The sequence below is a fragment of the Fistularia commersonii genome, chromosome 20, assembly GCF_037954325.1.
Source record: "Fistularia commersonii isolate RoL2024-O1a breed Wild chromosome 20, RoL_Fcom_v1.0, whole genome shotgun sequence".
NCBI classification, from domain to species: domain Eukaryota; kingdom Metazoa; phylum Chordata; class Actinopteri; order Syngnathiformes; family Fistulariidae; genus Fistularia; species Fistularia commersonii.
The window spans coordinates 14,844,040-14,868,475 of NC_141303.1; the positions used below are offsets into that span (position 1 = coordinate 14,844,040).

At 50.1% G+C, this 24,436-nt stretch overlaps 1 protein-coding gene across 1 annotated transcript in view; it reads right to left on the minus strand.

The window, feature by feature from the left end:
- Positions 1–24,436, minus strand: part of LOC147223089 (afadin-like) — an 81,779-nt gene that overhangs the window by 18,469 nt on the left and 38,874 nt on the right. The window contains 14 exon segments of the mRNA XM_086166746.1: positions 7,082–7,162; positions 9,548–9,654; positions 10,206–10,404; positions 10,593–10,736; positions 11,216–11,481; positions 11,611–11,705; positions 11,872–12,017; positions 14,782–14,802; positions 15,961–16,166; positions 16,410–16,477; positions 16,556–16,626; positions 18,151–18,220; positions 21,129–21,379; positions 23,503–23,597. Coding sequence (XP_086022872.1) covers positions 7,082–7,162; positions 9,548–9,654; positions 10,206–10,404; positions 10,593–10,736; positions 11,216–11,481; positions 11,611–11,705; positions 11,872–12,017; positions 14,782–14,802; positions 15,961–16,166; positions 16,410–16,477; positions 16,556–16,626; positions 18,151–18,220; positions 21,129–21,379; positions 23,503–23,597 — 1,820 coding nt within the window.

Genomic DNA, 24,436 nt, shown 5'->3' on the forward strand with positions numbered 1-24,436 from the left:
GGACCACAAGGACTTCTGTTCCTGGTCAGGAAGCGCATGTGGGAGATCAACACACACACGGACACGCAGACACACGCACACACGCCACTGAAACCAGACCCTGTGTGACGGACTTCCTGTTTCACAGCTCCTTCAAAACCTGAAATCAGACATCAGCTCTTTCAGGGACAAGACTTGAAGGCCCGGTTGGCGTCGGACCTTCTATCCTGGAGGTGTGACGATGTCTACGTTATGATGGTGTTCCTGCTCCTTCACAATTAAAGCCCTGCCGTTCATCTGACCAAATAGTGCCCAGGCCACGGTCTGACTCAGAGTTGGCCAGGGGTCCGAGAAGGTCGTGAAGAACCCGGGTCACTTCTACCGCTGGATGACTCCCTGCTTAGAAGAAGTTCTTTGCCACGGCTTGGAAGTTCTTGGCTCTTATAGCTATCGGATGTTACAGATCAGCCAGGGTTTCAAATCTCCGGGACTCTTTTAGTCCGTCACACTTCTAGAGAACCTCTGCTATGCATCAAGATGGAGTCACAGAAGAAGGAGACTCCTTCTTTACAGTCCTCTGGCTATAACACACTGACGGTGAAGCTCCTCCACTGAATTAACTCGCCGAGGAACCCTGCTGTGATCTTTTACAAAGCTCTAAAAGAAAAACATCTACTGCCTGCAAACGGTTCCCACCCAGTGGACAATTCCACCGCATAGGAGCGTGCAATCCATCACCGCCTGAGCTTCACACCACCTGAAGGTTCTCTGTGGTTAGGAGATGTACAAGCATGAGCTTCAAAAAGCAAGCCGAGCTGCTGTCAGTGGTGGAAAAGTCAGACACCCATTCACCATCTGACCACATGTCTGAGGAATGGTGTTTTCGCCGGTGGCACGGCTGCAGACGGTAAATATGAGCGTTACGCAAGGAGAGGGTGAACCTTCAGAGAACAGTTGCACTCAGATGGAGCACACAAATAATCCAGGATCTAGCAGGTCCGTAAACTACCTCCTGAAAAGGCGGAGAGGATTAAAATGAAGGGACAAGCCAAGTGGATGGCTGCCATTGTTGAGGAGCGGGAGGGCCAAGCAGAAGGTCAACGTCACGGCCATCATAGTGATTCACGCTGGAAAGGAGTCCTCCACGTCCACCGCCCAGGAACCTCCAGCCTCAGGACTCTGAGGAGGACCTGGTCCACTCCAGATCAAGTTCATACAGTTTCCGCACCTCAACTATCTGATTTCATTCAGCCAGTGTCTCAATGGGATTGGGCGAGAGGCGAGTGCCCTGGACCAATCGCTGGGCATCATGCAGAGACATACAACATTCACCCTCTCATTCGCATGTCTGGACAAAGTAGGGTCTCCAATGGAGCTCCAGCATGTTCTGGGCCTGTGGGAGGAACCCCACGCAGACACAGGGAGAACATGGGGACCCGACATAGGAGCCACCCTGTCCTTCAGCAGAAGGAGCTGCTCCTGCATGGGGGAACCAAGTGTTTACCAGGTCAAACCAGTTTTATTTCACAAACATCTGCTGAGGGCCAGCTTTAGACCACAGCATTTTTTTCAATAAATCACAAAGAGAAAACCAACAGTTGGCTATCTTATCAGCTCCACCCAGGCTTCTCGTCCAGCTGGATCCATAAAACCTGACAGCAGATGGTCACGCGGATCTACCTACAGACCTGGTGGAGGAATACTGGGCATGTACACGCTCCTGATCACAGCCGACTTGTTGACTCCAGTCTGAACAATCTAGAATAGTTTATGCAAAACAACTAAGAACATTCAATTATCTGGTACCTCGAGAACTCTCCGACAGAGGGGTCCGCAGCCGGACGCCGTCCATCAAGCAGCAGCCAGATCCAGCTCATGGTGGAAACCAAAGTGCTGGGAGGCAACAATGGGCTTTTGTGTGCACCCTCCCTTCTATTTTATTGGAATTCAACAGGAACATTCCAGCGCTCGCAGACATTTAGAAGGTGTTGTCGACGTGGGGAGGCTCCAGACCTGGAGCCACAGAGGACCACGTCTGGTTGGTCAGGATGTGGTTGGGCCGACCCACTCCCCCCCCACGACCCCATGACTCCATACACTCGACACACACAAGACCGCTTCAAGCCCCTTGACCCACAACATCTCAACGGTCTGCCTCCATCTGCCAGAGAATGAGATTGAACTTCCTGCTGGTGACATTCAGATTTTTTTGTCCTTTTGGTGTGTGTGTGTGTGTGTGTGTGTGCTGTACATTAGCAGCTCTGTTCTGCAGCTCAGTGCACGCTAGGCAGAGAAACCAGACTCCCTTGTGGGAATTCCCTGAATCCTGGGGGGTTAATATGTCTGAGGGGTCTCCAGGGGTCCAAACAATTACAGAAAAGCGTTGTAAGAAAAAGTCATTTCTGAAGACAAGCCCTCCTTTCTTTTTCTTTGTATGGTGCATTTACATGCACGCAGTGGAATGCGACATTTCTGCATCCGTCAGCGGGACAGCATCTGCAGGGGCGCCAAGCAGAGCTCTGAAACGGCATTAGCATGCTAGCAAGGTCCACACAGGAGGTTCTTCTGCACTGACTGATCTACAGCTACTTCCTCACCGGAGGAAACTTATGTAGCTCCTAGGACTTTCTCAGGAGCCATGAGGAGACCATGGACCTCAGCTCCGTGAACCATCTCAGCTCCTACTAGCTCCCAAGTAGGATCTTTTAACGCTTCCACAGGAACTCATAAGTGATCGGTGGAGCTCATAAGCCACACCCACAACCAGATACTTCCTGTGTAGCGCCATCTTTAAAACCAACGGTGGTCACTGCTTAGATGTTTTCTTGGGACCAAATGGACAGAAGCAGCGAGAAATGGAGCGCCAAAGAGGTTCCAGCTCTCGTTCATAGCAACCATAGAGGAAGTATCTGCGAGGGTTAAAGTCTCCTTGGTTCCTCCTCAAGGATCTTTAGGAATTGAACTATGGCTGAGGCTGCGAGTGGACCTGCCCTCAAGCACAAACCATCCCAGCTGAGGACCTCAACAGAGGTCTGCCCCCTCCACCCAAACATCTACACGTCTGCTTCACTTCCACAGTGCTTCCCAGCGTTGTGCTTCTGTCACCCAGCCTCAGACTCGGGTCTTCAGGCTCCACAAAGATCTCCGTTTTGGCTCCCCTGCTCTGAGAACCTGTACCTGGAGGTCTGATCGTACGCTGGGACGGGACGGTGCCTCCGTGACGATGCAACATTTGTGGAAAACACCACAATCTCGTGCAAACAAACATCAGGTGTCAGAGAAATGTTAAATATAGCTTCTGTGGCACCTTGAAGCAGTCTGACAACACGCTAGGGTTTAGCAACACCTCCGATCACCCACAAACAGTGATTAGCCTCAGAGACTGCGGTGGGAATCTTCTCCATGTCTGCTTCTCCTCACCTGAGCACGCCACACTGCTTCTACAAGGGAGGAAATGAAGCCGCGGGCAGGTCAGAAACCCAGATTTAACAGGAAATCAGCAAAAGAATCCCCCCATAAATGGATTCAATGACTGAAAAAAAACAGAAACAGCCACAGAGTTCAAGAGAGGAGAGGAGAGGCCCGAGACCTGGTTAACCCTCTGAGATACTGGGTTCTACCTGGCTATGCAGCTTAGCAATTGTTTTTTTCCAAAATTATTTGCAACCTTGTCATGGATATTAGCTAAAATAAGCTATAAGTCAGAGAGAGCAAGGGTGTATTGGCAGTAAACAAGCTGATATTTAGCAATATCTTAAGGAAGTTGCCAGAAAATTATTAGGAATTTAACTAAAAATCAGCAGTGTCTAAATAACCCCTGGACTTGTTTTATTATCATAAATAATATCTCAAAGGTCGTGGAGGCGCCTGACTGGTGTTTTCACAAGAATGTGAAACGCCATCTTTTCTGGCAAAAGCTCCTCCCACTTTTCATTACAATGTGTGACAATCTGCAAACACACACGCACACACAAACACACAGGCTCTGTGAAGATCTTATTGCCTCACCGGAAAAACCTGCTTGTGTGTGTGTGCGCATGCAAGTGTGTGTGTTATATATCCACATATCCTCCCATTGTTCCTTCCCTCAGAGGGGGGCAACCCACTCAAACAATTGTTTCATATGTGCTATGACAACTAAAACACACACACACACGCTAATGGAACGAGTGATTAGTAGCACCTGCAGCCCAAACAGCCACTGACCGCATCTCTGCGTTCCTCCACACCCCACTTTTAGCGTCCAGATGACAACGTCCAACTGGTCCCGCCACCATTCTCCTATTGCTAGAGCTCACAGACCCATCCGTTCTCCCACAAGGAGATCCCGTCTTCAAGTAGGACCCACGAGAACGTTTGGGTTTCCTGCTTGGGAAACAATAACATATATAGCATATTTTCAGCAGGGACAGAGGGAATGTTCTCGTCCTCGCTGACAATAAGATACGGGCGGATTCAGTCGTCCGGAGTGCTGAGTTGCCTCAAATTTGGCTGACACAAAACATGCACACACACCCTTTTGAAAACAAATCTCCTGCAACGCATTCCAAAAAATAAAGTTGAGGGACAGAAGTACACAGGTGTGAGCAGTGTGTTCTTGAACATCAGCCTCCTGGTGGCCTCGGACCTTCAGTGTGTGTGTGTGTTTGTGTGTGTGTGTGTGTGCTTTGGTTAACCATTAGCTGAAGGCAAACAGCAGAGAGCCGCGGAGCAAATGTGCAACGAGCTGCGAACGGCTCACATCTGTTGGGCTGCTGAATCCTTCACAGCGCGTCCTGAATCAGCAGCACGTGAGCCCCAGTACCAGACTGCCCCATCCAGAACACACACACACACACACACACACACACACACACAAACACACACACACTCCTTTTATTCATGGTGCATTTACACAAGTGCTCACTATGAAAATAGCATAAGATCAGGAAGCATGCCGGGGCATCCAGTGACACACAAACACACACACACACAAAGCAGCGTAAAAGAGCAATTACCTTGTCTTTCTTTCCCACCACAGAGAACCACATGTTGCACCACTCCGTCGTTAGCCAACCCCAAGACGTGAAGAGTGTGTGACACACACACACACACGCACACTCTATGGCAGTGCAGTACCTCAACACGCACTGACTAGTCTAACAGCCTGTTTTCAGGCAGACAGCAAGCGATCCATTCAGAGAGTCAAAAAAGAAAAACCAAAAGAAATCAGAGTTTCCGGCGGCAGGAGGGAGCAGGCGGCGCCGGAGGGGCTCTTCTGGCGAGGGTTACAAAAAATCCAAAGCGGATCATTTTGGAAAGTGAAATAGAGTGCTCCGCGATTGGAAACACCTGTTAAAACAAGAGGCGAGGATGGCGGGAAAGAGAAGCGGCGTAGATCCTGATCGGCGCCGCTCAGTGCGGGAGGCGGAGCCTGGGAACGCTGGAAACACGCCGGGGGTTCAGGTGGAGATCGAGAAGTGAAGCGTCTGCGGGACGCCAGCTGGTCAGAATGAGGTGGAGCTGCTGCTGCCGTGGCTCCACCTCACACACACACACACACACACTTATATAACAGGACAGAGCACAGCCCAGTTGACTGTGAATTCAAGCAGCTGTCTGACAAAATTCCCTACCTGACTTTCCCATCCCAAACACACACACACACACACACACACGGTTTTGAAAATAAACAGAGCAAGGAGGTTTCCTTGCTACATCCTTCCTCTGACCCTCACAGACTCCAGACGGCCACAGGAAGCCTCCCGCCTCCAGCAGGAAGTCACTCCACTCATATGCAGTGCTCGCAGCAAGCACGGTGGTTTCTCCGCAACTATAAATTTTTATTCTTCTTCCTTTTTTTTTTTTTTTTTTTTTTTTTTAAAGACCCTTCATCAACATGGTACGGGAGGGAGGATGGGGGAGAGCCGGAGGGCCGCGGGTTCAAAAACACCAGAGTGAACAGTACTCAGCAGGGACCACGCCCATCTTGAAAACAAACAACACTGGATTTGGGCCCATGTGGGTCGGGATTGGTCACACACACACATGCACACATACGCGCACACACACACACGTGCACACGCACACACTCACATACATGATAAGGTGCAGGTCAGACCCCTTAGACTGAGTGAGAGCCAGTTAGCGGACACCTTCCCCTTGTCTAGATCACTCAATCGTAGTGAACACAGTCCTGATCATGAGCCGGACTTTTCTTCAGGTTTGTTCCCGTGTGGACTTTTCCTGACGCCTTCACGTCTGGCAGAGGCTCCACCTGCTGATGTGTGGCATCATGGTGTAAATGTTGCCTTGGCGACCGGGTTGGGGGTCTGTTCCAAACATGGCATTTCTTCTTCACTCAAAACCAAACAGCGACCACATCAGTAGGTCGTTGTCAAGGCGCATACTCCCCCGGCAACCACACCAGTCAAACCTTCTCCCTTTCATGTCACCCCCACATCTGCCCGCCACCCCTCCATCACATTGGCCGGGGGCTACACAAGGAAGTGATTGGCCTGCGGTCACTTCTCGCACCACCAGGGACCAGAAATGGTCCAGAGAGACCAGAAGGTCCACCCAGGAACATCTTCACGGGCTCAGGTCTGGAGGTGGAATCCCTGCGACAAAGAGAATCACCCCACCCGTGCACACAAAGGTCCACAACGGAGGAGCGAGAATAAACACGGAGCCGCTGCAAACCAGCCCACACACACACACACACACACGTCGGCAAACTAAACAGAACCATCTAGAACCTTCTGTGCTGTGAAAGTGTTTAGTCTCTGCGTGGCTGTCAGACTCAACACGGGAAAAAAAAACTGCAGCTTTTTCAGTCAGCACTCTTGTCGCACAACCACGCGCACTCACACACACACGCACACACACACATCATCCCAACAGCCCAGTTATTTTTGGACTTCCTGTCAAACTCAAGCCAATCCTTCAATATTTCCTCCTGTGAAATATAAATATATAGAATCCTTTCAAAGTTGTTTTGTTTCTGCAATGAAAACTTTCTTGAAAACCCCAGCTAACACATCAGACCTGGAACACACACACGCACACTAATACACACACACACACACACACACGCGCACACACACGATGGGGTATCGCTTACCTTGGCAGCTACGATGCTGAGGCCCATGCCATTGTGCTTCTTGAGGGTTACCGTGACGACCTCTGGCTCCTTCCTCATTGGCTGCAAAGAAAGGTGAACAGACTGTGAATAAGCGCCGGACCTCTGGAGGTGCAGCAGTTAAATGGGTGCGGCGGCGGAGGGAGGAGAGGGGCGTCGATACTGAGACTTGGGAAAGAGGAGTGAAGAGCGAAGAGCGAGGCAGGCATGAGAAAAAGGGAGGGAAGGATGTATGGAGGCTGCGGCCACTGAGGAACCTGTGGTAGCTGGAGAGGAGTCAAGAATGAAAACCACATCATGGTTACCCCCCCCCCGCACACACACGCACACACACACACACACACACACACACACGGTAACTGGGCGGGCAGCACAAACAGAGACGCTTTCCCACATCGCCGAAAAATAAATAAATATTCCGCGGGAAACCAAAACACACGGCCCTCTGAGTGTGTGTGTTATTCGATTCATCACACACGTAAGAAATATGTCCAGGAGGCACAGAGGCGTTGTAGGAATGACCCCGAGACGGACTGAACGATGGCGGCTGGAACGCACTGCATCATAATTGTAACGGCGGCCGCGGCCTGTCACTTGGGCCAATTAAGAGATGGTGTCAGAGGCTGTGGCGGGACCTCCATTAACAGCGGTCCTCGCAATCACTTTCGTTAAAACTTTTACGGCGACGAAGGCATATTTGCTTTTTTTTCAGCAGCCACTGACGCAACCACAGGCCTTTTAGTGTTTATAAAAACATATCTTACATCTAGAAATCACTCTGACGGTGAGGAGTTTCCTCTTTCATGTCATGTTGATTTCTTGCGGGTCACTCCAGATGATTAATATACATTTAAACACAGTGACTCTCAAAATTTGAATTTGCAGCAAACGGGATGAAGACTCATCCAGCTTTCATTATTCATTCGTTGTCCAGGGCTGCTGCAGCCTGGCCCGGCTGTGATTGGCTGAGAGGCAGGTATCACCTCATAAGGCCTCACACACACACACAGCCGTTCATTCATTCACACACTGTAGAGAGACAACCATTCACACGTATGGACAATGTAGGGTCTCCAGTGAACCTCCTGCATGTGGGAGGAATGTGGAGATCCCTGAGGAACCCCACGCAGACACGGGGAGAACATGGAGACGCCACATAGGAAGGGAAACCTGTGGGAATCCAACCAGAGACCTTCTGGCTGTGAGGAGGAGGAGCTAACATCCGCACTGTTGTTGCCGCCTCCTGACTGACAACACTAAAGTCCTCCAACAAAGACCGCACGCACGCACGTTGCCGCCAACTGCTGGTCAAATAAAGCTGCTGATTCATTGTTCAGTGTTTCATGGAACACTGACCGCCTATTAAATCACGCCCCTGTGCGTGCGTGCATGTGTGTGTTTTGCGAGAGACGTCTGCATTATGTCGAGACTAGAGTCATGAAATAGTAGAGCGGGATAAACACGCCAATTACAGAGGAAGTGGCTGTGTGTGAGTGTGTGCGCTGTAAAGAAGTCTATCATTTACTGCTCCCGGCTCCCAGCTCCTGCTTTGTGATTGGTGTTGATTAAATTGTGTGTGTGTTTGTCTATGAAACTTAAATTACCCCCCCTTCTGAAGCAACGTTAATCGCTGCCTTCAAACACGGGACCACACACACCCACACACACACACACACACCTCTGGGACTAATTCAAACCCGCTCCCAGGTTGCAAGTGTTTCTAAAAATAGCCAAATATGTGAGTGTCCCTGCAGGAATTTCACCTTTTATAGGCTGAAATGTACCTAGAAAGCTGATCTGTGTTTTCACGGCGTATCACCATGACGACCAGATCTCATTCCCAAAAATACCCTTAACCCCCCCTCCCCAGGAGACCTGCCACACCCAGCTGTTGAACATGGATTATTTAATCCAGTCCAAATATAATTATATGGGATTCAGGGGTCAGGGGTCACACCCCCCAGTTTTATTTCTGTACTGCTGCAAATACTCAAACCTCCTTACAGGCTCTTCTCAAATGTTTCTAATCCTTTCAATTCTGAGATTGGCTTTCCAGGCGTTCCTCAACTTCAGCTGATGCTTTCACTCCCACTGGTTCTCCTCCGGCGTCAAGTGACGTCACTTCCCGCATGCTGCCTACCGCCATGGATTTCGAGTTCGAAACAAAGAAAAAAGTGCTATTGAATTCGCCTTCACTCGAATGTCTCCTGAGCATGGATCCAGATGTTGGAGGGTGTTGATGTTTTTTTTTTTCTGTCCAGTATTAAGCTGACGGGGACACCGGCGCGGCGGGGAGAGGAACTGGAGCGGCGGAGGATCACAGACTGGACAGAAGAGTGAAGCCTAGCCGTCGCTCCCCAAAGACTCAGCTGTATGAGACACTGCTGAGGTCCTCCAAGTCAGCACTTCACACACACACACACACACACACACACACACACCCCTTACCATCTCAGAGCTGTCAGCAGGAGAGAAGTGGCTGTCACAGTCGGCTCCCTCAAAGTGGACGGTCCACGTGCCGGGGGATCGGGGGTGGGATGTCAGCCGGCAAAATCCTGGAGGACACACACACACACGACAGTATTCACCACAAGCTCCTGCATCTAGAACAGGGGTCAGCAACCTTTAGCACTCAAACAGCCATTTGGAGCTGTTTCCCATGTGTCGCATTTTTTAAAATCAATGAACAACTGCAGAGAAAATGAAATTACATTTCCACATGCAAAACAAAAAAGACAGGTGATTGTTATTTTTCAGCAAAATACTCAACAAAATGTCTATTCGAGTCCTTGTTGTGTATATGACATAACAGCTAAACTTAAAATTATTCACTGGCAGCGAACCAAAAATGTCCTCCTCTCTGTGTGCTGTCATCCTTTCCTGAAACGTGCAGTCTTTACTTATTTAGATGCTACAAGATAGCCGTAATCTTCAAATTTGAAATTACTTTTTAAAAATGAATGAACTAAAATAGAATACATTTTGATTAAATACTCATTAATTATTTTCAAAACCCGCAGGGAGCTGCATCAGATGGATCAAAGAGACGCAAGTTGCTGACACTTGATCTAGAGAGTGAGTGTGTGTGTGTGTGTGTGTGTGTTACCTCTCTGCAGCAGAGGCTCCAGGAAGTCTTGCAGGCCGTTGGGGAGGCTACGCACCACGTCGCAGGAATAGCCATCCTCTGGGAGGAGGAAGGGCAGCTGGAGGTCTGGGTCCTCCTCCAGCTGGACCTCCCGGCCGTCACTCCTCGCCAGCTCGTCCGCCGTGTTCTCCGCCACCGCCACCACGTGGTCAATCAGCTCCTAAACACACACACACACACCTGTGATGCTTCACCACCTCTCAGGTTTCTGAGCCTCCTCCATCTTTTCCCTGACTCAATTGTTTTATTTCGTATTTCCCTAAATTCAACTCTTTCATCTTTTCTGTATCTGAATGGCTACGGATTTGGAGGGTTCCCTATCATCTGACGACTGGCGGTGGACCTCACAGGCGGGATGTAAGGCTCGTCCGGAGCACAGTGGTAGTTGGTCATGAGGGCGTGGAGCTGCAGCGAGTTGAGCTTGAAGCAGGTGTTGTGGATGTTCTGCACATCCTGCATGGAGTATTTGTCCATGGTCAGCAGCGTGGTGGCCTGGGGAGGACGGAGAAGATGGGGAACGTGAGGAGACACCAAGGTTGTTTGTGCACAAGTGGCTGCACAGACGTCACGGAGAAGGTGATGTCAGACAATTCCGCGCACTGTTTACCAGCGAACAATACACTCATCAGGATCGCAACGCAGCTGCTGGCTTTTACTGTGACGGGGGACAGAAAACAACCCCCCCCCACCCCTCACCTGAAACACACACACACATCTAAACAACAGTTGCCAAGATGAATATCTGAGCGTGTAGTATTTAGAAACGGTCTCTCCTTTCATGACCTTCATCAACCCAACACACACACACACAAATCTCAGATTTTTATTTAGATAACAAAGATCTGAGTGTTTTGAATTGGGAAATGGCCTCCACTTGAAAGACCATTCATCAACCCCCGCGGTTCCGCTACAGTGGCTCCCACTCACCTGTTCTCTCACACACACACACACACACACAGTGTCGTTCTGACCTGCACAATCCTGCTGAGGTGGCAGTCCGCAGCGAGTTCCAGGCCCTGCTTCTCGGCCCAGGCCTCGATGTGGCTGAGCTGCTGGCGCAGGATGGCACCCCAGTAGTGGCAGCACAGGCCCGACTCCGTGTCCGTCACCAGCTTGTTGAAGAGCCACATGTTGATGAAGTGGAAGAGCTGCGAGAAGAGCTGGATGGTGAGCGCCGCGTTGACGCGGCAGCGGCGCAGCAGCGACATGGCGCCCGTCAGGGTGTGCAAGACGTCCTCTGCGGGCGGAGGAGGGACGGACGGTCAGACCGAGAAGGTCTATCGCATAGGAAGTACACCCGCCTCTCCTCTCCCACCCCGGGACCCCGTCTACTTCATGGAGTGTCACGGGCGGCGGGTTTCGTTACCGATCTTGGGCCTCTGGGGGTTGTGCTCCTCGGGATCGTCCAAGAAGGCAGCCATGTAGTTGTTGAGGTCAGCCTGCAGGCAGTGGACCAGGTACCTGCAAAAGACGGGACGGCTGTCAAAAACACGGACACCAGCTCGGCACCCGCAGGATTTCATTGTCCAAACAGGAGCACGGTTCGCATTAAACCCCCAAAAGGTAAAAGTTCTCCAAAACAAGGCTTTCAGGCAACACACACACACAAACACACACACAGACTGACTTGAAGGCCATCTGGACCAGATGTGCGAGGATGTCCTGGGCGTCCAGTGTGACGCGGCTCAGGTCTCGGTCCTGCTTGATGAAGTTGAGCAGCTCCGAGGCGTTGGCCATCCAGAAGGCCAGCGCGCCCGCAATGTTCTTCTGCTTCTGTAAGGAGCCAATCACAGCAACACACGCACACATGCACGCACACACACGCACACACACACACACAATGGGGAGAGCTGTTAGCAGTGTTGCGGCTCACCATGATCTCAGGGGTTAAGACGAGTTAAGGGTTTACTGTTTGCGTTGCAGCCAGAAGGAGCAGATGTTACTTCAGGGATAGACTCATGCCCCACCCGCCTTTCAGATGCCCCACTCCCCAGCCAAACCCACCAATCAGGAGCGGTCACTACTGTCACTCTTTTTTGTTGTTTATTTTTTCCATGTGAGCTGTGAGACCCACCGTACAAGTGAGAGAAAACGCACAACGTTCCCTTCCACATTAGTGAGCGCGCCTGCTCCCTCAGAGACTGAACCCCACCATGGCGCCAGAAGGCTCCTCCTCAGACACACACACACACACACACAGCCCCCTCTGATAATTACCGATCATCTATTGTGTTTTTGCATCCATATATGTCAAATTAACTGATTCTGTCAGACATCGTTGGACCTGGGTTGACCCCTCCTGACCCTCCTCCAAAGTCATGTATGGGAACCATCATGGAGCAGGAACGTAGCGAGCTGTCGGCACAGAAGAGCTGTAATTTAACCAAGAGGCTCCTTTTGACAGCGTCTGATTTGAATTTCCATCTTGATAATATTTTGGAGGCGGAGCATCACTGGGAGACCTTTAGGCCAGCGTGATGGAGTGGACCATGACATGTTGTTACTACATAAATCAGCCAGATGATTAACGTCCAAGCTATCAAAGAGCCAATCAGATCACTTTATTTAACAATTTGGTTTCTGTATTGATACTTGGGTCCTCCAGGGGTCTCCACAGCCAATCACCTACCACCATTTAACCACCAGCCAATCACCTGCCTCTATCGAACCACCAGCCAATCACCTGCCTCTATCAAACCCTCTCCTCCCACACCATCTACCTTCCTGTCCTCTTTCCCTCCATCCATCCACCTCCTCCAAACAATCCAATCTCTGTCCATGTCCAAACCATCTCCAGAACATCTACCATGTGCTGGCTCTCTGTGCTGGACTCCTTCCTGATCCTCTATGTCCTCCTCATTCCCAAAGTAGAACCTCCACATCTTCACCTCTGCTGGGTGTAGATATCAGGACCCCTGATGCTGGTTTAGATGCTGTTGACTTGTCCTGAAGATACCGAGTCGTATTCCAGGCGGAAGGCAAACATCTGCTGGTCCTTCTGTCGTGGGTTTTCCCGTCTCAACATTTTCAACCCCTCCCCTCCACATGATCTGCTTTACGGCTCCAGACTCTGGATTGACCTCGAAGCCCGAACGTGCCGGTCTGCTGCCCCATGCCACCCTGAAACTTGGTCCCTGTTAATCATCTCCAGCCAAATCAGATGGAGGTCCAGGCCCGGGTTCAATTTCACAAGTCAGACAGACGGCCAGTGGCGCGGACCTCCTTGTGCTCCAGGGAGTTCAGTGTCTGAGGAGACGGTGGTGGGTAAGGCCCCCCCCAGCCCTCCCGCCCCCTCGCCGAAACAAAAAAAAAAACAAAAAAAAACAAAGACACAAATCAAACCCGGTCATTCAGAAAACAGCCAGAGGATGTGAGATGGAGCAAAAAACAAAGAAAACAACTGAGAGAAGAAGGTGACAGACGGGACGTGTTGGTTTCAAAAAAATAAATAAAGATGGTGGGACACGGTAACGTCCGGACGAATGGAAACACGAGGGACGGGTGAAGGAGAGGGGTGGAGGAGGGGAGGACGCTCGTCTCTGTCGTCCGCTTAGCAGGAGAGGCGGACGCAGCGTCGCGACAAGACAGATGCCGGCGTTAAGAAGGAGCAATGGTGGGAGAGAGGATGGCCGGCTTGGCCTGGCTCTCTGCTGGCGTTGGCCGTGTGTGTCTGTGTGTGTCTGTGTGTGTGTGTGTGTGTGTGCAGGTCCGCCAAGCTGAGTGGAATTAGTTGGCTGATGTTGCTGTTTTTGCTTAGTATTTCCAGCTGTTTGCTCTGGTGGTGGTTGTTATTATTGTTGTTGTCGGCTGTGTTTTTGTGTTAGGGTGGAGAAAAAGAAGCAGCATCAACAATGAAGGGCTGGTTTTAAAAAAGCAGAGAGAGAGAGAGAAAGAGAGAGAGAGAGAGAGAGAGAGAGAGAGAGAGAGAGAGAGAGAGAGAGAGAGAGAGAAGAGGAGGAGGAGGCTGGGCGACAGGATCTTTTTGCTGTTTTTGAAGGACGAAGCTGTTAATCATCGTCTAATTGCTTCTCATGCCGCGGTTTTAGCATTTTAAGCTAATGGCTAACGCGCTGAAGCCCCCTTTTCACCGTCACTGAGCTCAGATACCATTCCATTTGATGTAAACGTAAAAATAAGAAAGCGACTGCAAATATGGTCCTGCTACTCCGGAGATGTTTACTTAGCTGACATCTCATTCTGATGTCTTAGTTCATAAATCTGGAGGGATCCATGAGACTGTCCCTCGTAACTATTAGTCCACATTTGTGACCACTGGAGGAAATATTCCTCCAGTGGTCAGGTTAATATTCTCAACGGGAACATCCAAGAGACGTCCAGCATCACAACGGCGCGGGGAGGAGGACTGACTCCCATGAATGACTGAATGAATGAATTAAAGCTGCAGGATTTCTGCAGGTCAACCACATCGCCCACCCTGAGTGGGAGAGAGAGAGAGAGAGAGAGAGAAAGAGAGAGAGAGGAATGTAGACGAGTCTGCAACAGCTGTATCATGATGTGCTATATTGTGCTATCCTACCTGATCCCCTTCAGGAATTTCCTGGATGGAAGGAGGAGGAGGAGGAAGAGGAGGAGGAGGAGGACACGTTCAAAGGACAGAGAGAGAACACGTCAACGGCTACAGTATGGATAACACCATGTAACACATACATACACGCTCAACGCAGACACACACATGGTCATGGTTTACAATGTAAAGCCATCCTGAATTAGTTTCCAGAACATCGAAGTGGTGGAGGGGGTCTGACCAGGCCACCGGACAAGGGTTTAAAAAATGCAAAGAACACACTTAAACATTTCTATACTAAAACAAATAAACAAACAGCCCCTGGGACTAGTGATTTTCTATCCGCAGGGTGAAGCGCTTCTCGGGTGTGAAGGAGTTTCTGTGAACCCAAGACGTCATTGGACAGCGGAGTGGACGTGTGAAACACAGCCCAATGAATAAAGGAAGAACCAGATTCTGCTATGACTTAACCCCCCCCCTGCTAAACCAGTAATCCGTGCGGGGCAGGCTGGCCATTCAGTGGGCTCTCCACAACCACGCCGGGGAACATGTCCACAAGAATCCATGGCTCTTCAGGGAAATGTGTGTGTGTGTGTGCTGCGACTCTGCCGTTGTCAGGCCCACAGTCCTTCAGGCAGCGATGGAGTTATGATCAATAAAGGAGCCTCTTGGAAATATGAGGTCCAGAGGCTCCAGGTCTGTGTGATCCAAACACGGCATCCAGTGGAGACACCCTGGGGTTTAAGAGGTTTTGAAGTCCAGGACACACACACACACGTACACACGTACACACGTACACACGTACACACGTACACACGTACACACACCAACTCTGACTTTTTTTCCCTCAGGATCAGAAAAATCGGACGCAATGCTTTTTTGCAAGGCAATATCCAATGTTGTGGACGATAGACAACCTCCTGTGTGGCCTCAGACAGGCCTCCGTACCGCACCACTGCATTCAGATGCTCATCCAACACTAAGTATTTCCAGTTTCCCAGCAAACTCAAACAAAACCGGTGCGACAAGGCGAACCAGGGAGAGGGTGTCGCTATGGCGACGACACAAACACACCAATGTCATCTGCGGCAAGTGGATAACGCTCCCAAATGGAGGCGGGTGAAGGACATCCACATGTCTCCAAACATGAACAACACTTTGAAAGAAGAAGCGGACGGGGATGGTACTGACCTGGATGACGCCCTCCATCATGCTCACCATCTTGTTGACGATGGCGATGACCTTGTGCGTCCTCTCCGACGGAGACATGTCGGGCCGGTAGGACGGCGACAGCACAAAGCGGCACGCCATGTACAGGACGTAGGTGGGCGACAGCTTGAAGTGCACCGTGGAGCTGTTGGTATAGTTGATGATGGCTGACAGGAAGGTGTCTTCAGCTGGATGGGGACACACACACACACACACACACACACACACACACACACACACACACACACACATTTAGGCCATCCCATCACAGCATTGGGATTCAGATGTTCCAGTTGTGGGTGATGTTCCTCCAGCTTCTCTCTCTCCTCCCACAGCCTGGAGGTCACCGACCCGCTGTTTCTAGGCTACCAGGGTCGATCCAATAGTTTCCAGCTATTGAGCGCTGCTCGCCCAGCGATAGAAACACTTACAGTTGTCTCTGAACTCGATGCTGGCTGGGAGAGTCAGCTCGGGCCTGTCCGTCGAGACGTCCTGCAGCCTGATGGGCGACAAGGAGGGCAAACCATGAAAATCCACGTGGGGAACGAAGGTGTGAGAGCGGAGGTGTGACGCTGACCTGCTGTCCTGAAGCTCCCCTCTGATCATGGGCTTGACCATCCCTCGCTCCATCTCCAGCTTTCCTGAGCTCTGCGTGCAGAAGACACACCCGTAACACACACGCAAATGGACGGCGGGGACAGAGGACGTCCTGCGGAGCAAAGCGAGGTAGATCTTCCAAAGGTATGGCAAAGAGAGAAGAGCGGTTCTGGGCTGACATTGAAATCAAATTTTCCCCGGCCCCGCCTACTTTGTAGCCGTCCAATCAGAGCGTGGGCTAGGGCCGAATCCACACACACACACACACACACACACACACACACACACACACACACACACACACACACACACACACACACACACATTCTTTCTTTCCATATTTGCTCCATTATTGACTCTGATACACCGATAGTAAAGTGTGTGTTCTTTTCACGGTGGGCCAGCTGATTCCTGTCAGACCAAAGCACGCCCCCTCCCGCTAACATTTTTAAAAATGCGTTTTTAAGCACGACTCGAGCTGTGGCGATGAATAAGCAGCTAAAATGTGTGTGTTTCTCTCTCCTCCGCTGGCCATTAAAGATGGCCGCCAGGCTGGCGCGCTGTGTGCAAACCAGACAGGGCAGAAAACATGACTGGGCGGCGGCGGCGACAAACAGCAAAAATCTTTCCATATCCTGCCCCTAAATCGGATCAAATTGGCGGACTGGTGCGGCTGTGTGGGAGAAATAACATCATGTCTCCTGTTAGCAGCCGCTGGCAGGAGAGCGGCGGCCACTAACAAGCAGCTACACGACTTCCTGCCCGTGGCGCTTCCACCGCTTTCTGCTTGTACCACGCAGAAAAACATGGTCTGAGTTTGGTCTGTAAAATCCGTGGGGGTTTAGATCTTCTGTCCACTCTGCAGGGTCGGGGGGGTGGGGGACCTTCTCAGGTGTTTGATGAGCTGTAGCTCTTTGGTTATTATTTGATTTTATTTCTGGGCGGAGATGTTCCGTTGGATGTGCTGCTGGAGGTGATAAGCCGGCGTCATTGTTACCGGAGCTGGCCCGGGTTCAGAGCCTTTGTGGGACGTCTCCAGATGGATGCAGGGAGGACAAATAAAGCCGGTCTTTGATGGCCAACGTTCAAACGCCTCGCTCACAGGCTTCTGCGCACTATTTAAATTTTTTTAAGCATAGCAAAAATGACCGAGGCCGGTCCAATGTCAGAGAAGACGTGAACAGAAGGCTGGTTGCAGGCATGGAGAGGTAACCGCATGGACGTTCAAGATGGCCGTGAGGCCGGCCAAGTCTGTGTGCTCACAGCGGAAAGGTCTGGACTCCTGGGCGTAAAACCGACGCGCATCTCCACACGTCAATGTACACAACGCATCAAGAGCAACCCCAGGATCCGGAAACAACACCATGAAGTCCTTCCTCCAGAAGGTTACTTGCAGATGATCTCACTCACACTCACACACACAGAGCTGGCTGCAGCTGTGAGTGCCTTGGGGGAACACAGCTGACCTTGGCGAGCGACTGCGGCTCACCATCGAAATACCGAATACTCAAACGTGGAAAACATCAGAAAATACAACGCGGTTTGAAAATGTGTGTGTGGATGGATGTGTGTTACCTTGCTGGTGGGCAGAGCAGCTCCACTGTGGATGTCTCCGTGAAGATCAAAAGTGGTTTCAGGAACGCTGCTGCGGCACAGAAGCGCGCGCACACACACACACACACACACACACACACACACACACACACACACACACACACACACACACAGACAGAGACAGACAGACAGACAGAGGTTTAGATGAGTTGCTGCGCCCTGTGCAGCAGACTTCTCATTACTGACAACAAGAAGGGCTCAGACTTAAACCAGAGCTGTGTGCGTGTGTGCACACGCATGCACGCGCGCACACACACACGCGCACACACACACACACACACACACACGGAACACAACCCACGCACACACACACACTAGCTTATTAATCCCGGTGCTTGTCGTTGGAGGGGAAGGAGTGGGACATGCAGACAGATAAGTTTGTGTTGCAGACACACACAAAGTTGCATAACACTCCGGCCAGCCAGAGGTCAACACAGTGTTAGACACTGCAGAGTGAATGTGTGTGTGTGTGTGCGTGTGTGTGACAGTCAATCAGCGCAGCCTTTTGATTTTCAACCCTCTGCAAGGGGGAGACATCTCCACATACCCTGATCACATCGTCAGTGCTCTTCATGAGCAACTAGCTTGTTGTCAATTATGCCACAACTGGCAAGACATCTGTCCATCCATCTATCCATCCCTCCACCCATCCTACTAATCAGCTCCTTGGATGTGATAACAGGCAAATCTTTTATCCACAACATGGATACAAACTGGCGCTGAGTGTGGGGAAGGGAGACAGTGTCCTGTATGTCCAGTCCAGTTGCAGAGCTGCAGGTGTTCACAGCGGGAACATTCTTGTATCCGTAAACCTCGCTATGCCAGTCGACAACGAAAAAGGACAGCCGTGCTGATCCGTCTAAAGGCCGGCGAGGGAGCGGTCAGACCCGACCTGCTGCGAGGGGTGACTCCCGCCGCCGCGGATCACTTGACACTTGCAGGTGAGATTTGAGGGCATTGGGAAAAACAAGCGCCGATATGGTTCACGGACACGGCTTCCATTTGTGGTTGGTTCCATGTGTTTCCCTGAAGCCAGAGCTGGCGGGGAAGCAGATGTAGGCGCATTCCAGCCGGGGCCGGGGTAGAGTTACTCTCCGAGCTGAATGCTCCGCAGCTTCAGAACCTGACCCGCTTTGAACGCTCACTGCTACAGAGCACAAAAAGAACGAGAACCCAGAAAGGTCTGGGTGCAGCGGTGAGGGATAGCACCGAGCAACGACATGGGGGTTTCTACTCACCATGCAAGAGCATACAGACAAGGATTCAGCAGGAACCACGCAGTGACACCATGGATCCAGACAGAAAGGTTGGCTACAGGAAAGTCAAAAACCACCGGATGCTTGGAAGCAGCTGGATATCTGATCTCCTACCTGGCGCTGAGAAGATATGTGGCTATCAACACCAGTAATCGTAAAGCAAAGACGAGACCCGCCAGCTCCACCTGCCGCTCACCACCTCCTCCCTGCTTCTGAGGTAGCAATTGAAAAAAAACAAATAAATCACACTGATGGAGGTCTTCAGCTGGAACTCCATCCCAACCTCTGAGGAACATGTGAGAGGGTGGCATCACCAAAAACCCAGACTTTTAGCTCCAGTGCTCCATCTTGTTGGTCCTACATATTCCACCTCTGGTGGTAGAGAAGTGTTTAGTACATCATGTGGGCCGTAAGCTTCCATGTGAGATGTTCCCACTGAACGAGCGCCTTTCAAACTGACCTCAGACACCGCCGCGCAGCCCAGAGTTACATTTTGGACGTTCTTACTCACACACACCTCTCCGTTCTTCCTCAGCGTCCGTCATCCACGCAGCTCGCAGACCTTCTCCTCCCCAGATGTTCCCCTCCGGGCCCGGCCCCATGTGAAGCGGCGAGGCCCCGCCCTGGAGCATGCTGATTAGATTAGAGGGTGGCCTCCCCTCCCTGCCATAAACCCGAGACCCACGCTCTTCCTCTCCTTTCATTTCCCTCCCCGCGCTCCCGCCATGTGCGCGACCTCAGGCTTCCCTCCTCCCTTCATCTCAGGCTATGTCTGCCAACTCCAAAACCTCATCATCCCCTCCCTTCATCTACAATAATACTCACTTTTTTTTTTCTGCCCAAACCCCGGCTAGCAGTACACCATCAAGCAGAGCGCCAATGACGCGTTCCGACCATCACGCGTTCACCTCGGTCGTTATTGACCAAATATGGATGACGACAGCGTCTTCGGTCCAACCGCAGATGGTCCAACCTCCTTTACCTCCACCCTTACACTAGGGAAAGACTTCATCTGCACAGCGGTGGCAGAATAATCTACTTCAATGTGTGTATGCATTGATCCATTCACGGTCTCCAGGTTGCATACAGCCATTCACCCTTCAGAGACCTACAACCATTCACTCATTCATCCACACATCATTATGGAGATGTTAGGCATTCACCCTGTTATTCATGTGTCTGGACAATGTAGGGTCCCTTTTGAGGCTTCTGCATGTGTAAAGGCTGAGGGAGGAACCTGGAGGAACCCAACGCAGACACAGGCAGAGCATGGCGACTCCACAACGGGGGACCTTCTGGCTGTGAGGGGGCATGGCTAACCGCCATGCTACATGGCGCCCACATTCATCCATTCATCTCCACTGGGCAAAGGTGGGAAGGCCACTGGAGTCGCCACTTGTCAAACATTGGGATTCATGTAAGAACATTTAAGCCCCAACTACGGAGGCTTGGACGGAACCACAAGATGGTTTGGATTACGGGGGGTCGACAGGAGGAGGCTAGTTCGACTCCAACCAGAACCTTCTTTCTGCAGAGGGAATAATTCCATCTCTTTCAACATCTTGTTCGTGTCGCTATGGAGACAGGGTATGGGTGGCACCCATGATTTTGGGTTCCCTAACATTACTCCCAGATGTTCAGAGGACCCGCTTGGTATCAGAAAAAACAAGCATGTCCGCTCACCCAGACTTGTGGCGCCCCTTCATCATGGCGGGTGGCTCCCTCTTCCCACCCTGGTCGAACATGGGGTCCACAAACTTGAAGACGTGGGCTGAGCCAAACTGCAGCGTGGAGCCCGAACGCAGCACCGTGGTCTCCGAGATCCGCTGGCCGTCCACGAAGGTGTCGGCGTCGGGGCCGTGGGGTGTCACCGTCACCAGACCCTCGCTGTGTGTCAGGTTGCAATGGTGGGGCAGGATGCCTGGGCCCAGCAGCTGAAAGGGGGCGCACACACAAACACACACACACACACACACAGTCACTTTAAAACCCTCTAAATCCCTGCACCCTCACTTTTCTTTTTTCTTGTTGCCTTTATAAGGAAAATATTTTTTGTACAATCCCACATTGGGTCTCAGAGAAACACTTCCTGTGTGTGTGGAACACATGGCAGTATTGACAATCGGGTTGAGGTTGACGTTTGTTTGAGCTTGTTGCTAGGATACAGTCGTATCGCAGACAGAGATGGAGCGGTACATCTAGGACGGGGTCAGCAACATTTCCCACTCAAAGAGCCATTTGGGCCTGTTTCTCCACAGTATGGAAAAAACCAGGAGCCACATAACCCTTTTGAAATTTTAAAATGAATAAACACAGCATAGAATATTATTAATTTAGCCTTTGTGCTATATATAAATGAAATGTGTTGAATTTTTTTAAAAATCCATGAACAACTGCAGAGAAAAGAAAATTGATTTCTGCATGCAACAAAACATTTGAACTCTGAAAAAAAGACGTTGGGTTGAAGGTTACTTTGAAGCAAAATACTCAATGTCCACTTGAGTCCTTCTGGTATTTATGACAAAAGAAAAAAAAGCCAAACTTATATTATCCACTGGCAGCAAACCAGAAATGACGTCCACTCTCTCTGCGCTGTCATCCTTTTACTGGCACAACAAAAATATTTAACGCGTTATATTTAGATGTTACAAGATCACTAAAATCTTCAAATTCAAAATGAACAAACTAAAATAAAATGCATTTCTATAAAATATCCATGAATTGTTTTTAAAAGCCCCAGGAGGCCGCATCAGAGTGGTCATAGGGCTGCAGGTTGCCGACCCCTGGGCTTGGAGGTGCTGATTTGCTTGTCTTCCATCTGCCAGCTTCGAGTCCAGGGACGGGTTTCTTTAACTTTCACTCTGAAACCGATGGGTTCATTAGGATTCCTTACTAGTATAGCAGTGTGTCACGCATCTCGCGACCCAAACGCAATCCTAGTCTCAGCTTTTGACCACTAGATTAGATTCAACCTCAGTGTCATAACGTGTGGGCAAGTGAAAAAACACAGCAGGTGCAGATGGAATGAATAATGTGTTAGGGTTAGGGTATACAAGGTTTGTATGTCAATAACTTATAGCCGTGGTACCCTGAACATATTATACACATGGATGTGTGTTTTAAATGCATTAACTACAGACAGGAACTGTGGACATCGTTTACAAGTAGTAACGTACAGCAATGTAAGGTCTGCTGCACAAAAATACAGACAAATAAATATGGATGTCTCAGCCTGAGTTTACTAGTCCCGTGTGGGGTTGTGTGGTGGTGTGTGTGAAGGACCATCCAGAAGGACATGGACGCAATCTCCTGTTTCCTTCACCCAGCTGGACTCTGATCTCAGGAGCATACAGAATCTAGACTCTTGACATCAGGGGTGTCAAACTCATTTCCACCGAGGGCCACATTAGCATAATGGTTGCCCTCAAAGGGACACATGTAATGATAACAGTATAAATGTAATTAAATGTCATGTAAAATAAATCTAACTACTCCTTAATATTAAATAACTCTAAATTTATGACTCATTCAAATCCAAAATGTTACACATGCCTTCTTGAAAAAAAACCTCCCATCTGCGTCAACTTTTCCCTTCCTGGACATTTAGGGATCATTTGTATTTCTCACTTCCACTTGTTGAAAAAGGCATTGATGTGGATACGCAATCTAATGGCAGGCTGCCGCTTCTTGCCGGGTGACGTGATCGGCATGAATTGTGGGAAATGGAGTTTATGGTCAATGCACGCATTTGACTTATTTGAAGACAATCAGACCTTTCAAGACGTTCTCGCGGGCCTTTAGTTTGACACGTGATATGATTGCATCTCCTAATGAAACATCAAACTTTAAGGAGCAAAGACACTTCTTAGGAGACCTGTTGCCTAGGGAGGTCCTCGCCCAGGTCGACACGGACTGGATTTCTTCTTGAGGTGGTAACAAGGGGTGAAACCTCAAGAAGAAATCCCATTTCTGTCACAGATCAGTCATTTTTCAGTGGAGGGTGGTCGGCTGCAGAAGATCACGGACAACGAGGACCCGGGGGTTGCTTGATCGTTACCTGGATGGCTCCCTCCTCGGTACAGTCCGACCCCACCTCGGTGATGCTGTGCTGGAGCCGGTACAGCTTGGGCTTGTCCCGCGAGTCTGAGCCGTCTGCTCGCACACAAACACAATCCGGGATCAAAACAAGAACACACACACACACATACACACACACACACATTCAGAATCTGCCTGCTTCGTCAGCAGATATGTGGGTGGGCGGGGGTGATTATTGATTAGTAGTAAACTGAGTTTAGTAAAAAGCAGAAGCAGCACATTAGTAGGTCGGAGAAGAAGGGAGAACATCGGCCTCTTTGTGGGGAAGGGACAAAAAAAAATGAATGGGTGCCAGAAAAAATTAATGAGCTTCTCCTTAAAATGTTGAGGAGCAGTGAGGAGTAAAAAGCTCCAACATAATCATGATTTTTTTCTTAAATACAGCCATTTTTTTTAAGATTCTTAACACTTCTCCAAGCCCAGAAATGCTTCATTTTCTTAGAAAACGTATGTGGAAGCTCTTAGTTATCAAGATCAGATTCTTGTAAAAACCTTCTTCTCTTGGCAACTGCACCTGAATTAGAAAACACTCAGATGACAGGTGAAACCATTTTATGGGAGGAAAATAGAGTCCAGTTGCCACGAGATGATGATTTTGACCAGAACTGACCATGACCTGGATGACTGAGAACCTCCGCAGACCATTTCAACCAAAGTTAAAGGAGTCCAAGCCAGGAGAAGTGTGAAGAATCAGAAAAAAAATCCTATATTTTAGAATAAACACAATTAGGCCTGGGCTTTTTGCACCATTGTGCTCCTCAACATTTTTACAAGGTCCTCTTGAGGTTTTTCTACAACGCAAATTTGGTTGAAATTATACTCCATTACACAGGGGGGTGGCGCTCTGGCTCTGTGAAGACCCCGAGCTCTGCCGCCGACGGACCGAAGGGGAA